We start from the raw sequence: 16,519 nt of genomic DNA on the forward strand, positions 1-16,519 counted from the left end.
CACCCCTGCCCTGCCTTGCCTCACCTTGCCTCACCCCACAGGACGAGCCTCCTGCCCACCACCCCACCTGCCAGAAACCTCCTGGATCTCCCCCAACCCTGCCCGGCCCCCACAGGTGTCCCTCCCCAGGAGCAACATTGAGCTGGCCACGCCCACCCTGGCCACGCTCACCCATCTGCCATGACCACCGTAGCCACACCCAGTGAGCCACGCCTACCCGGCACTCGGCGATACATAAGTGGGATTTGGGTTGCAGTTTGGGCACTTGGTCTCTAAAAGGTTCGCCATCACTGTTATAGAGGCTTGTATTTTTCATGTACTCCGGAAACCTAACCTCTCCTCCAGATTACTCTCATTCAGTTTTGTTTATGCTATTCCATGAAACTCTAGGCCATGTTTTGATGAACCAAGATTTGCTGAAAGAACCGTATTGTTTGGTCCTTGCAAGCCCAGCCGTAAACCAAGATTTACAAATTGCAGTAACTGGGTTCTAACCATTGATGGAGCCAAACAGTGTGGCCCAACATCATGAGTAGGGCCTACCAGTGAAGATGTAGTATAGAGGAAACCAGCCCTTCAGAAGTTGTCATAATCTCTGATATCTCCATCTACTGATTGTTGCTAATGGAAGATAATGGGAGCTGGGATCCCACACCATCTGGAATGTCAGATTTGCTCAGTGTAAAAGAGTTTAGAGGCGGCTATGGGAATAGGGAAAGAATTTAATGAGTCACTTATGGAGGAATTTCAGAAAAGGTTACCAGAAATTCAAAATAATGTCATTTTAATTTTGTTTAGTATAAGATGGGACACAGAGGAACTTGCACAGGCTTTGGAGAATCTGCTATTCTATTTAATCACAATAAAAAAAATAATCTTGGGATCCCCACCTTTTGATCTAGCCCAGTGGTTCTCAACCTTTTTAATGCCGCGACCCCAACCGGTCGTAAGTCGAGGACTAAACCGGTCATAAGTCGAGGACTAAACCGGTCATAAGTCGAGGACTACCCAACCAGTCGTAAGTCAAGGACTTTCCCTGCCCGGGAGCGCCGCGCATGTGTGGTTCCGCCCCCTGCGCCGGCTGAGGCGTAGCTGGCAAGCGGCAGAGACGGAGCAGGCCGACCACCAGCTGGCCCAGCTCAAGGGAGGTAAGGCACCCGCCGGAAAAGGGGGAAAAAAATGGTGGACAGCCTTGCTTGGCGACCCCCGTGAAATGGTCGATCGACCCCAAATGGGGTCGTGACCCATAGGTTGAGAACCGCTGATCTAGCCGACTCTGAAGGGTGGATTCTCAACTGGGAAAAGAAAGATGAATTGAGACAGAATGAGAAGGGTGGAAGGGAGTAGTGTAAAGAAAGACAGGAAAGGGAGGAGGAAACACAGACAGGTAAGAGACAGACAAGCCAAAGAGAATTAAGGGGAAAGGAATCTTGTGGAAGGAACATTTTTTTTCCTTCCACCTCTCTACTTTATGAGAGGGTAATAATCTCCCAAGGATTCTAAGCAAAGATCTTTCCCAGCCTTTTTGGAGGGAAGAAGCTGAACTTATATCCTTTTCCATGTATTTATGACTTCCAACATCAATTTGCTCTAGTGCAAAGGTAGGCCACCTTGGCTCTTTTATGACTTGTGGACTTCAACTCCCAGAATTCCCGAGCCAGCCATGCTGAGGGGACAGGGAGAAGTTGCCATGCTGAGCCATGCTGGCTCAGGAATTCTGGGAGTTGAAGTCCACGAGTCATAAAAGAGCCAAGGTTGCCTATCCCTGGTCTAGTGGTTAAGACACCAGTCCAGAAGGCAGAAGACAGTGAGTTCTAATCCAGGGGTCCCCAAGCCCCAGACTGTGACACAGTATTGGATTGAGGCCTGTTGGGAACTGGGCTGCGCAATGGAGGATGAGGGATGAGTGCGTGAAACCCCATTTGCACAAGCTGTGGGCACACATGCCCACCGCTTGCATTGAACCTCTCCCCACCCTCCCATTGCCAGTGACACCAGGAGCAGTGGTCCACACAGCCAGAAAGATTGGGACCGCTGTTCTAGTCCTACTTTGTGCATGGGTGCCTTTGGGCCAATCATCAGGAGACTGTAAAGTCTAGTCCCACTTTAAGCATGAAAGCCAGCTGGGTGACTTTGGACCAATCCCTCACTCTCAGCCCAATCCACCTCACAGGGTTGTTGTCAGGAAAAAAGGAGAAGGAAAGAGTACTGTTAGGTACATTTACTGCCTTATTTATCAGAATAATAAAGGTGAAATAAAAATAATGGTCATTCTATCCCTCATTCATGCACATAACAGTTATTCTTGTCTAGGAAATGTGAGAAAGATAGCTGCAAACCTGCCAGTGTATAAAGAAAGATGGTATCACTGATCTATGGTTTAGAGCAGGGGTAGGCCACCTTGGCTCTTTTATGACTCATGGACTTCAACTCCCAGAATTCCTGAACCAGCCATGCTGAGGGGACAGGGAGAAGTTTCCATGCTGGCTCAGGAATTCTGAGAGTTGAAGTCCACAAGTCATAAAAGAGCCAAAGTGGCCTACCCCTGGTTAGAGTCATCTTTTCCTGGATTACCTCACCAGGCCCAGTGAAAATGAGCAAGGTTTCTTTGCTGGGGCTCAGATAATTGGCTAGAGTTGTATTACAGCAATGCAAAGAGAAAGTCGTTAAATCAGAGGTTAATTTTTGGGGCTGGTCTTTAACCTGCCAAACACAGCAATCGCTTCCTTTCAAAGGTTGCGATTCCCTGGCTACACAGCCCTATCCAAGCTGTCTTTGGGCTGCTGAATTCTTCCAGCCAAGAGAAAAGTGGGTCATCCTTACTTTCTGGGAGGCAATCTTCAGGTTCCAGCAGTTCTTCTGCCAGTTCGGGCATCTGTTCCAGAAGCTCTGACGGAATTGCCAGATCCACCGTGCTTCCTTCTGACAGGCTGATTTCATCAAATTTCTAAGGAAGAAAGAAGAGCAGAGATTTCATCACCCAGGCTTATGGAAGTGGCTGTGATCCAGTCACCTCTGAGAAGGATAAAAACATAGAACATAGAGGTTGGAGGTTTTTCTATTTCAATCCATGTTCGAAGGAGAATAACTCATACCATTTCAAACAAACAGCTGTCCGGTCTCTTTCTGAAAGTGATGGAGCACCCGTCTGAAGCCAAGCTGTTCCACTGGTTGATTGGAAAGAAATTCACACGGCTGTTATGTAAGAAAAGGTGGCGCATGCAAACACATCAGCAAAAAGCAAAATTACAGAGAAAAGCAACTTTATAGAAGAATTTTAAAACTACAGGGCTCAACTGTACCCGGCATGTTATTTAACAATCACCAGAAGTCGCTGGGAAAGTTCATTGGTCAGTTAGACCTATGAGGTGTCTTCCTGGTGAAGAGAAGATGGCCGTGTGTTGCTAAAGTTATTTCACAGTACATGTACATTCATTGTTATTTTATTATTTTATTTGTATCCTGCCTTTATTATTTTTTCAAATAACTCAAGGCAGTGAATATATGCAAGACACCTTCCTATTTTCCTCATAACAACAGTTTTGTAAAGTGGGTTGGGATGAGAAAGAGTGACTGGCCCAAAGTCACCCAGCTGGCATTCACGCCTAAGGCAGACTAGAACTCACCATCTCCCGGTGATTGGTCCAAAATCAACTACCTGGCTTTCCTCCCTAAGGTGGGGCTTTTTCCTCTGTTTCCTGCTTCTAACCTGGTGCTTTAAACACTAGGCCAGTGGTTTAATTAGATATGCCACTATTCCAATGAAATTTAATCACCCTTTCATGTAAAATTGCTACCTATATAACTGGCACTGAGGCGGTAGAACATCCTGCTATTAAAACTAACTTTTGAAACCACGCCATGGTTTTGAAAAGACAAAACACATCAGCGGAGTTCACAAAATAACTAGGCTAAAGTAGAATTGGATGGCTGTGATTTAGCAAGTTGCAGGAAACCAGACTTTGCCTTAATATGCTTTGTAAATCAGATTGTCACATTATGTCATAATAATGTAACTGATACGTCTGGGCTCAGAGTGCTATGTGAACACAGCGATTGTTTTCTTATGCAGGTTTAGGTTTCCGTGTGTTGTCCCCAGGATTGTCAAAAAATTGAGACAGAGTTGTAACTGCGTGATTGAACCTCAACCTTTTTTGGGTGCACTGTGACACAAATAAAAAGGGACAGGGCTTCAATCATGGTTGCAACCCTTGTTTTGACCGTTTTGATATCCTCCATTCTCAGATATTACTGGTTGTGCCTATTGCTTCATTTTTCTACTTCGGTTGCAACAAATAGTAGTATATACGATTAACTTGGAATAAACCCACTGAAAGCAACTTTAATTAAATTCTGAATATAAGGTTACACAGTTAAGAATTTCATGTGATGAGTTCAGGAATGTGATATTTGGGGGGGAAATGATTACAGGTAGTCCTTGACTTACGACCACAATTGAACCCAAAATTTCCGTTGCTAAGCAACGCATTTGTTAAGTAAGTTCTGCTCTATTTTACGACCCTGCTGAAGTTAAGTTAGTAATATAGTGGTTAAATGAATCTGGCTTCTCCACTGCTATTCAGAAGGTTGCAAAAGGTGGTCACATGATCCTAGGAGAGTGCAACCGTCATAAATATATGCCAGTTCCAAGTGTCTGAATTTTGATCACATGACCATGGGATGCTACAACAATCGTTGAGTGTGAAAAATGGTCATAAGTCACTATTTTCAGTGCCATTGTAACTTTGAATGATCACTAAATAAATGGCTGTAAATCGAGGACTACCAGTATTTAGCTCCATGTGCTGATGCAAATATCTAGGAGTTGCTGGTAGTTTTATAGTCTCCTAACCCTCTCAAAGAGCAAATTCCTGCATCAATAAACTTTTACTTTCAGAAAAGGAGTTTGGAAGTAATTTCTTAAAGCATCAGGATCTCTGATCCTCAAAGCAGGTACCTATGTGGGACAAAGAACAAAACTCAAAGGTCCCCAATGTCTCCAGCGATTCCTGGCATTGATTCTGAAAAAAGTAGAAAGCAGAGATCCCAAACAGAAAGAAGGAACAGATTGAATTAAATCAGGCAAACAAAGAATAAACAGAGTCTGCAGCAAGAATTATTAGGCAGCGACAAAAGGAAAGATTATAATATTTGTGGAGCTCAGCAGCACAACCACAGGGGGGATAAATGAGAAACTCAAACAAAGAAACACAATTAAAAACAATGCACAGAGGAGAGCTCTTTCAAAGTATAAGAATGTGTCCGCGGCTGGCTGAGGCGGTGGGGCAGAGGAGATGCAACATTTTTGGGGATCAACTGAAAGCTGTGCCATCCTCATCATAACTTAAAAATTAAGGAGGACAGCAGCCATTCAAATCTGTAGAATTTTTTATTATTGCTTTTGTTTTATTTATCTATATTCCGCCTTTTAGAGGATGCGCGATGGCTCATCAGTTAAAGAGGCTGAGCTTGTCGGGTGGAAAGCTGACAACCCAGGTTCAAGATGGGACGAGCTCTTGCCTTGCCTCAGCTCCTGCCCATTTAGCAATTGGAAAGCATGCAAATGCAAGCAGATAAATAGGCACCACTTTGGTGTGAAGGCAACAGCATTCCAGGGGCCTCGACAAGCAGTCATGCTGGACACATGACCAGGGAAGCATCTTTGGATAATGCCGACTCCCTCCGGTAGGAATGGAGATAAGCACCGCCCCATGACTGATCAGGAGAAAACTTTTCCTGTAACTTTTTTTTAATCCTACTTTCATTTTTAAAAACAACAATGGCAGACATATACTATACTTCCTACTCCTCCTATTTTCCTCACAACAACCCTGTGAGGTGAGTTGGGCTGAGAGAAAGTGACTAGCACAATGTCCCTCAGCTGGCTTTCCTGCCTAAGGCAGGACTAGAATTCACAATCTCCTGATGACTGGCCCAAAGTTACCTAGTTGACTTTCAGGCCTAAGGCAGGACTAGAATTCACGTCTCCTGTTGATTGGCCCAAAGTCATCCAGCCAGCTTTCATGCCTATAGCAGGACTAGAACTCACAGTCTTCTGGTTTCCAGCATGGTTTGTCTCAACCACGAGATCTAACTGTTCCCCTTAAAAAAAAAAATGATGGCCCAAACACACAAAAACGAATCCCTGGTCCTTTTATTGGGCTGGAGCAGGGGTAGGCCGCCTTGGCTCTTTTGTGACTCGTGGACTTCAACTCCCAGAATTCCTGAGCCAGCCATGCTGAGGGGAAAGGGAGAGTTTCCAAGCAGAGCCATGCTGGCTCAGGAATTCTGGGAGTTGAAGTCCACGAGTCATAAAAGAGCCAAGGTGGCCTACCCCTGGTCTAGCAGGCTCACCGCTTAGAACAGGAGGACTTAGGTCAGGGGTAGGCAACCTTGGCTCTTTTATGACTCATGGACTTCAACTCCCAGAATTCCTGAGCCAGCCATGCTGAGGGGAAAGGGCGAGGTTTCCAAGCTGAGCCATGCTGGCTCAGGAATTCTGGGAGTTGAAGTCCACGAGTCATAAAAGAGCCAAAGGTTGCCTACCCCTGCCGCTGGAGGGAGAGAGGTTAAAAGGAAATATCTACGTAACATTTGATCAGTAGCCTAAGAAAAAGCAAACCTGGTTCTAGATTTTGCTGTGCTTGGCTAATAAGTGCTTGGCTAATGGATAACTAATGGCGAAAGCACTCAAGGCATTTTTTTTTCCAAAGGGGAAGATGGCTTTAAAATGACTCCACTCCTTTGATCACCAGTTTTTCACAAACGGCTCTCTCACCCATCATTTCTTTAATATACCAGAATTGTCACATTTCTGACTCAACATGCAAAAATTCCAGACTCCTTGCAAAAAAAAAAATCTGGCTTTTGTTTGAAATGAGTAAGTAGAGCACACAAAGCCAGACAGGAATTAGCAAATAAGATAAGCAATACAAGGGGTCCTAGACTTATAACTATTTGCTTAGTGACTGTTCAAAGTTACTATGGCACCGAAAGAAGTGATTTGACCATTTTTTTATACTTGCAACTGCTGCACCATCTCTGTAGTCATGTGACCTAAATTAAGTTGTTTGGCAACTGGCATGTATTTATGACTGTTGCACTGTTATGTGATCACCCAGCCAGCTTCCGAAAATCAGAGTCAATGCAGGAGGCCAGATTCGCTTAATGGCCATTTAATGGCCATTTAATAACTGCAGTGATTTGCTTAACAACGGTGGCAAAAAGGTTGTAAAATGAGGTCAACTCATTTAACACTGTCTGGATTAGCAATGGAAATTTTGGACTCAAATATTCTCACAAGTGAAGGGCTATCTGTAATGGACTTTGAAGTGGTATACTTTTTTCTTGCCCAGAATTATTATTTTTTTGTGTGTGGGTATTCAAAATTTCAGGAGTAAGAAATTTGACTGGAATCTAACAATACAGGTAATCCTTGACTTATGACCAGAACTGAACACCAAGTTTATGTTGCTAAATGAGACATTTGTTAAGTGAACTTTTTGTCCCATCTTACAACCTTTCTTGCCACAGCTGTTAATCACCACAGTTGTTAAGTTAGTAATACAGTTGTTAAGCGAATCTGGCTTTCTCATTGACTTTGCTTGTCAGAAGGTTGTAAAAAGTGACCACATGATCCTAAGACACTGCAATTGTCATACAGTATATAAGAGTCAGTTGCCGTGAATTTTTATCATGTGCTACAACGGTTGTAAGTGTGAAAAATGGTAATAAGTCATTTTTTAGTGCCACTTTGAATGGTCACTTAATGAACTGTTGTATTGTAAGTCGAGGATTACCTATAATATTATTTTATTTTATGTTTGTCAGTTATCTATTTACCAGCAACCAGCTGCTGCTTTTTCTACTGGTGACAGAACAGAACAGAATAATAGAGGTGGAAGGGACCTTGGAGGTCTTCTAGTCCAACCCCCTGCTTAAGCAGGAGATCCTATACCATTTTAGACAAATGTCTGTCCAGTCTCTTCTTAAAAACCTCCAGTGATGGAGCATCTACAACGTCTGAAGGCAAGTTGTTCCACTGGTTAATTGTCCTCACTGTTGGGAAGTTTCTCCTTAATTCCAGGTTGCTTCTCTCCTTGATTAGTTTCCATCCGTTGTTTCTTGTCTGGCCTTCCGATGCTTTGAAAAATAGGTTGACCTCCTTTTCTCCAAATCATCAGATGTCAAGACTAAAAATAATGTCTTTCTTACCTATATGTTGCCTGCACTTTACTATGCTTATTCATGCTCATTCATGCTCTGGTATTACATTGTCCACCTTGGTCTCAACTCATGAACGAAACTGCCTGAATTATGAATTGCTCTATTAAAGTACTGCTCTTCCCTTTAAGTAGGCCTCTGTCCAACTCAAGGTCAGCTATGCAACATCTGGAATGCTTTTGGGTTGCCCAGCTGTTAATGTGCAGGCACAAGCAAGATAGATGAAAGCAGGATTTATCTCCTTCTTCTACAGCAGTATTTACAAGTTGATATCTGATCAAGATGATACAATATGCCTCATAATGTCACAATAGAGGTACAGCTTAATGTGTGCAGTATTGTGACACAGAGAAGAAAGGGTAGAATTTGTACTGCAACAACCCAATACATATATCAGGCATTGCCTTGGCAAATTTAAAACTTGTGGACTTCAACTCCCAGAGTACTCTAGCCAGCTATGCTTTGTTAAAGTCCACAAATCTTTGAAAAGTTGTTTCTCTCTAAACCCAGTGATGCTTCTCTATACCAGGGCTTTTCAACCAGTGGTACGGGTACCACCTGTGGTACATGGGCACCTGGCAGGTGGTACGCGACCATCCTAGAAAAGTGGTAGCGGGGGAGGGGAATGAGCTGAACCGGTGGCAGCACCGCACAAGCCTGAGCGAGAGATGGCTGGAGCTGCAGGGCTGTCAGGGCTCAGTGGAAGCGCCAGGATCAGTGCCGCTTTCCAGCTGATCGGCGCTTCTTCGGGGCTGTCAGGGCTCAGTGGAAGCGCCAGGATCAGTGCCAGGCTCCAGCTGGAGCTCGGCACTGATCCTGGCGCTTCTGCTGAGCCCAGAAGAAGCGCCGATCAGCTGGAATGTTGCAGCCTCTCCAGGGTCTTGTGATTTACATTCAGATGCTCGGCAACTGATTCATATTTATGACGGTCACAGTGTCCCAGGGTCATGTGAAGTGACCAAAACCTGCTGCAACCACCCAGCAGAGGGGGGGGAGAATAAAAACCAAACACCCCCTTACCCCGCCCCCGCTGCCAATCCTCAACAGAAATGCTCACAACAATGAAAACCTCAGACAGGAGGAAGAGCGCCGCCGGGTGGGCAGGCAGGTGTCTTGCTCGGCTGTGTCTTGGGGGGCACTTTTTTCAGTGCCATTGTAACTTCGAACAGTTACTAAGCGAACTGTTGTAAGTCGAGGACTACCTGTACTTTATCACTTTTTTCCTTTTTTTTTTTTGGTCATCAAGTATTTGACACCTTGCTAGGCGACTTGCCATATCCTAAAAGTGGCACAATGGGGGAAAAAGGTTGAAAAGCCCTGCTCTAGATCTCTCTGGAGATATTTCTCTTTCGCTAGCTTATGGGGTATAATGCATGGGAAGAAGGGTAAAAAAAAAAAGAGCTTAGAGAACCAATATGATCCTGGTGGATTTTTCTTCTTCAATACTGGACAGTGATGTGCTGAAAAGAAGCAACATCAGCAGAATTAGAGCAGAAAACCTACTATAATGACTGGCACACTCACAAATAGGAGTAACGCCACTGGGCACTGATAGGTAACAGGATAGGAATTGGCAATAGGGACACTAATTTCATGCTTGATGTGTTCTAACTCTAGGTTGGGTGGACAACATTTTAAGTCAGTAATGGGGAATACTCCTAGCAGTAATGAAAATACTCCCCAACTATAAAAAATTTGCAAAATTCACAGTTGGGGAGTATTCACGTTAACCTGCACCAAAATGTCACAAAGAGGGTGCAGGCTTTCAAAGTAAGTAAACTCTCCAGAAATTACTTACTGACCAACTGACTAATTCATCAGGCAAGAATCCATAAAAAGAAAGTGTGAGAAAGAAGGAAGAAATCCTAATGTTTTTCATCAGCATAAATGAAAATATGGGGGTGTTGAATGCATTTTTTTTATTAAGTTGGTGTAGCAGGATTCATGTTCCTTTGCTGAGAAGCAAAGGAAACAGGATTCCCTGAATTTTAGGTGAATTTTTTTGGTTCCTGAACAGTTTGAGCATCAATTACACCCACCACTACTCTTCGTAGGAGAGCTTTGTTACTCTGTTGTAGCAAAGAATCAGGAGTTTATTAACACCTTTTTCAACTACCACCTTTTACTAAGAGGCAGAAGGTTTTGTGAAAAAAGTGATATCAGAAGCCTGACTTGTTTTTTTTTTAACCAACCACTAGCAAAGGCATTCAGTTTACAAGCTTTATTTTGAGATCTACAAAACTCAAAGATCTGCTTTTATTTTACAAATTAATTTTCTTCTTCCCCATTCCTTCATTTTTGCAATAAACTCCCAAGTTGAGCAAGACAGTTTCTAAGTGAGTTGTGCCCCATTTAACAACAGCTGTTAAGGAAAAACTGCAGTTGTTTACTATGTTACTAGCATGGTTGTTAAGTGAATCTGGCTTCCCCAATTGATTTTGCTTGTCAGGGTCGCAAAAGGGGATCACGTGACCCCAGGATGCTGCAACTATCATAAATATGAACCAACTGAGTCACTTTTTTCAGTGCTGTTATAACTTCAAATGGTCACTAAACAAATAGGTTATAAGGACTACCTATATTAGTCCTCAATTAATAATCATTTGTTTAGTGACCACTGAAAAAAAGTGACTCAAAATTGCAGATTTTTGATTTTTTTTGTGTGTGTATCAATACAATTCTCTTGCTTTCCACCTAACTAAAATGGTGCATTGTGATATGCCGGACGGGAAGAAGGGCGGCATATAAATGGAGTACATGTATAAATAAAATGAATGAATGAATAAAATTATTGGTTAGACAGGGCTCCTAGGAAACATTCTCTCTTCTCTGCTTCCATTGCTTTTGAACGCAGCTGAATGTGAACTTTCAACACAGCTCTGAGATGTTTTTTGAGATAATTCCCACACTTAGACTTCATCCCATGAGACCTTGCGAAGTACAGAACCAAGTCTTCAAAAATAGCGACTTTCCTGCAAGGCTATCTTGTGTTGGCTCTTAGGCCGCCTCATCTGAACCTCTGCCTGATTCTGCAGCATTTCATGGCAAGAAGCCATGTTCTCTGATCTCCTCTTTGGTTATGTTCTCAGTGAAGATTATATTTCTTTTTGGGGCATAAAGATATTTTCCCCCCCACACACATGGCATCACTCTGCTAAACAACTAATTCCCACAACACTGTCTTAGAATATCAAACCACGTAGTATGACTGTATTACTGTTATCCTTCTCATCTTTCCTTATTACCAATTCCTTTAGCATCTTATGACTACCACTTTGCTGTTTTTTTTCTTATGATTCTTGTTGATTGCTTTTATTTATATCTTATGACTGTCACTGAGTGTTGTATCTCATAATTTATGATGATTGTGTTTTATGATCATGATCATCCCTTGTTGCTTGCATGTACACTGAGAACTTCTGTACTGGAGACAAATTCTTTGTGTGTCCGATCACACTTGGCCAAATAAAGCTATTCTATTCTATTCTATTCTATTCTATTCTATTCCATTCCATTCCATTCCATTCCATTCCATTCCATTCTATTCCATTCCATATTTTCTATTCTATTCTATTTCTATTTCCTATTCTATTTCTATTTCTTATTCTATTCTATTCTATTCTATTCTATTCTATTCCATTCCATATTTTCTATTCTATTCTATTTCTATTTCCTATTCTATTCTTATTTCTTATTCTATTCCATTCCATATTTCCTATTCTATTCCTATTTCTTATTCTATTCTATTCTATTCTATTCTATTCTATTCTATTCTATTCTATTCTATTCCACTCCATTCCATATTTTCTATTCTATTCTATTTCTATTTCCTATTCTATTCTTATTTCTTATTCTATTCCATTCCATTCCATTCCATTCCATATTTTCTATTCTATTCTATTTCTATTTCTATTTCTATTTCCTATTCTATTCCTATTTCTTATTCTATTCTATTCTATTCTATTCTATTCTATTCTATTCTATTCTATTCTATTCTATTCTATTCTATTCTATTCTATTCCATATTTTCTATTCTATTCTATTTCTATTTCTATTTCTATTTCCTATTCTATTCCTATTTCTTATTCTATTCTATTCTATTCTATTCTATTCTATTCTATTCTATTCTATTCTATTCTATTCTATTCCATTCCATATTTTCTATTTTATTCTATTTCTATTTCCTATTCTATTCCTATTTCTTATTCTATTCTATTCTATTTCTATTTCCTATTCTATTCCTATTTCTTATTCTATTCTGTTCTGTTCTGTTCTGTTCTGTTCTGTTCTATTCCCATTCCATTCACATGCATATTAGGGCATGCAACCCAACCACCCCCAGCTGCTTTTACTTCATGCAGTTTCAAGCGTGGCTAGCCAATGGCATGCAAAAAGCAGGAAGCGCCTGGCATCACCATTACCTCTTGCTGGTCTGCTGATGGAAGAACCAGCTCTGATTTTGACAGCTTGTCCATCTGCAACTCACTTAACTCTTCACAAAACTCAGAAGTCTGGCTTTCGATGGCTGTGCTTGTGTAGCGTTGCTCCTTCAGCTGCTTGTCCTGGCAGGAAAAATCCTAAAGGTATTTATTTCCCCTATTTTCTTTTGCAGCACGATAGTTGTTATTTTTTATTATTATTGGAGTGTGCTCCCAGTCCATTGAGAAAAAAAAAATCAGTCTCCAATATATTCACCGAAACTCACACTTTAAGCAAATCATGGAAAGGAAAGAAACAATACAGGTAATCCTCAATTTACGACCAAAAGTAAGCCCAAAATTTCTGTCACTAAGCAAGACAGTGGTTAAGTGAGTTTTGCCCCATTTTATGATCCTTCTTGCCACTGCAAGTGAATCAGTGCAGTTGTTAAATTAGTGACATGGTTGTTAAGTGAATCTGGCTTCCCATTGACTTTGCTTTTCCAATATTCGCAAAAGGTGATCAAATGACCCTGGGACATTGCAACCATCTTAAATATGAGTGGGTTGCCAGATCACATGACCATGAGGATGCTGCAATGATCGCAAGTATGAAAAACAATCATAACTCATGTTTTTAGTGCTGTTGTAACTTCAAACGGTCACTAAATGAACTTTTGTAAGTCGAGGACTACCTGTATATGGAAGGTAGATTACATAATTTCTGATTTACTGGTTGGATCCAGGACAGTTTGAAACAGATCTAGGCTTATTTCTTCAGAGGAGTCTCCTAATTCTCACAGCGAGGTGACTTTTGGTTCAGGTAATCCTCACTTAAAGGCCCTAATGGGGAACTGTAGCTCCATCACTGTTGAGGATTACCTTTATAGCAGAGGTCCCCAATCTTTTGGGCACCATGAACCAGTTCTATGGAGAAAGGTTTTTCCGCGGACCGGAGAGCATGTGGTTTTGTGTGCTGCCTGCATCCCATGGATGGGGCATTGCTTGTTTGTGTGGACTGGTTGCTTGCATGCCGCTGCCTGGTACCGGTCCACAGACTGGGGGTTGGGGACCCCTGCTCTATAGGATTGGTTGAAAACCAATACAACTTCCATTTCAAATTACTGTTCTCTTACTACAAGAAGTATGAAAAGATATTCCATGGTTTACAAGGTTCATCAAGAGGGTCATAAGGAAAACTCTCTTTCTAAATAATATCTTCATCTCTTCATAGTTCATTCCTCCTTCTTTGTGGGAAATGCTTGATAAATATGTTGCTCATACTTTGAAAGTAGGGAAGTCACTACCTACTGTTCTGAATCACACAGTAGTTATTTTTTTTTGCAAATCTGACTTGATGGTACAGTTCCCTCTCAGTAGGAAATGGAACAAAGAAACAAAAAGGTCTGATTTCAAACTGAACAGTAAAGATTAAAATATATATATTCGTGTAAGTGTTCTCAGTCTGTCTAGCTCCCATTAACCACCCCTATTGAAAACCTGCTTTGATTTCACAGTAAATTAATTTAAAATTAAATACTGACTTCCTGCTGCAGAGGACATGATGCTCCATGTATATTTTAATTTATAATAAATTTCATTTTTCATGCTTCTAGCTGTACCCTGTGCTTAAGAAAGTGTTCCATCTAATTGCAGGCCATGATTTTAAATCAATTCTCTGCAGGCCAATGGATCAATTTATAGTCAGGAGAGTTAATTTCTGGTCACCACCGGAAACGAAGTACAATGTGCAAAGGAATAAAACGTATGTAATTCAGTGTGAGAAATCTGTCATTTCATTCCCCCCCCCCTCTTTTTCTTACTTCTTGGGCAGTTTGGAATTCCTTCCTGTTCAACCCAAATTATAATCATAATGCAAATAATTCCTTTCATTCATATTTTTACATTAATTGGGTTATTACTTGAAATATTGTATCAGGCAGTTCTCGACTTACGACCACAATCGAGCCCTAAATTTCCACTGCTAAGCGAGATAGTTGTTAAGTGAGTTTTCCCCATTTTACAACCTTTCTTCCACAGTTGTTCAGTGAACCACTGCAGTTGTTAATAACCCAGTTGTTAAGTGAATCGGGCTTCCCCACTGACTTTGTTTGTCAGAAGGTCGCAAAAGGTGATCATGTCACCGTAGGACAGTGATGGCGAACCTTTTAGAGACCGAGTGCCCAAACTACAACCCAAAACCCACTTATGCATCGTTGGGTGCCGGGCGGGCGTGGACCATTGGGTGGGTGTGGCCAATTGGGTGGGCGTGGCCCATTGGGTGGGCGTGGCTGTGGTGGTAACGGCAGACTGGGTGGGACTAAAAAGTTCAATCAATCAATTCCAACTTTGCGAGATCTTTTTTTCCCCGTGAGAAGTTGAAATTGATTGATTGATTGAACCCTTTTTTTTTTGCACATGGCGGTGGACGCGTAAAGCGAAAAGGTTTTATAAAACCCAGCTGAAGGGTTAGGACTGGGGCGACAGCGCGCATGCCCAGAGAGGGCTCTGCGTGCCACCTGTGGCACGTGCGCCATAGGTTCGCCACCACGGCCCTAAGACATTGCAACCGTCATAAATATGATTCAGTTGCCAATCATTTGAATTTTGATCATGTGACCAAGGGGATGCTGAAATGGTCATAAGTGTGAAAAATGGTCCCATTGTAACTTTGAACAATCACTAAATGAACTGTTGTAAATCGAGGACTACCTATAAAATGAAACAGCCTGTCTTGAATTTTACAGCCCTACTGTAAGGAATGCAGTCAGGAACAACAAGACAAGCCGAAAAGTCTCGGTTGGGAGCAAAATGGTCTCCCTCAAAATCTGTTCTGTTTTTCAGATAGTTAATTTTAGATCCTGTCTGAAGTTACATCTTGAGTGGAGGAGGCAAAAGAAAGAGAGAGAGAGAGAGAAAATTTAGAATGCTTCCTCCTGCTAAAAATTTAATTTAAAAAGGTTTCTGCAAAATGAGGAATATCCTGCATGGAAAGTGGGGTTGTGGAAAATAGGAAAGAATTTTGCAAAACATTGGGCCATGTTAATTGAAATAATTAATTTTAAATAAACTTCTGTACAGTTGAGTTGAATTCAGTAGCTGGGTATTTTATACAGTACGGCTTACAACATAATAAGTCTTTGTCTTACAATAGTTCGTTTAATGACAATTCGAAGTTACAACAGCACTGAAAAAAGTGTGTTATGACCATTTCTGACCCTTACAACCATTGTACCATCCCCATGGTCACGTGATCAAAATTCAGACACTTGGCTGACTCATATTTATGACATTTACATTGTCCCAGGGTTACATGACCACCTTTTGGGATCTTCTGATGAGCAAAGTCAATAGGGAAGCCAGCCTCACTTAACAACCATGTTACTTAACAACTGTGGCGAGACAGGTCATAAAATGGGGCAAAATTATCCTAACAACTGTCTCGCTTAGCAATTAAAAATGTTAGGCTCAATTGTAGCCGTAAGTTGAGGACTACCTGCAATGTCTTGCCTAGTATCTGTTTAGCTTTTCAAGATTGGCTAAGGTTAGTCCGTTGGTGTTGCTTATTGAGTCCTTCTCCCTTGGTTCAATCTACTTCACAGGGTTGTTTTGGGGAAAAAATAGGAGGAGGGAGTGTCACGCACACTGCTTTGCCCTCTTGCACAAAGTCAAGACATCTAACAAATAAATTAGTATTTCCCCCATTTGAAATGAGGGAACATTAATCATGTGAATGAATTCTTCTTGGCATTTCTGCACCTCACTTTTTCATGTTTCATCAGAAAATGTAGGTAGTCCTCGACTTACAAGCCCAAATGAGCACCAATTTTCTTTTCTTAAATGACAGTTTTGCCCCATTTTGTGAATGACACCTCTTT

General features: G+C 41.6%; 1 protein-coding gene across 1 annotated transcript in view; it reads right to left on the reverse strand.

Annotated features, from left to right (window-relative positions):
• The window catches only part of LOC107303320 (sodium channel protein type 5 subunit alpha), a 315,483-nt gene that overhangs the window by 79,728 nt on the left and 219,236 nt on the right, over positions 1–16,519 (reverse strand). The window contains exon 18 of the mRNA XM_015832541.1: positions 2,824–2,947. Coding sequence (XP_015688027.1) covers positions 2,824–2,947 — 124 coding nt within the window. The remainder of the gene's footprint in view (positions 1–2,823; positions 2,948–16,519) is intronic.

Source organism: Protobothrops mucrosquamatus, unplaced genomic scaffold (genome assembly GCF_001527695.2).
Source record: "Protobothrops mucrosquamatus isolate PMUCROS unplaced genomic scaffold, P.Mucros_1.0 scaffold5, whole genome shotgun sequence".
NCBI classification, from domain to species: Eukaryota; Metazoa; Chordata; class Lepidosauria; order Squamata; family Viperidae; genus Protobothrops; species Protobothrops mucrosquamatus.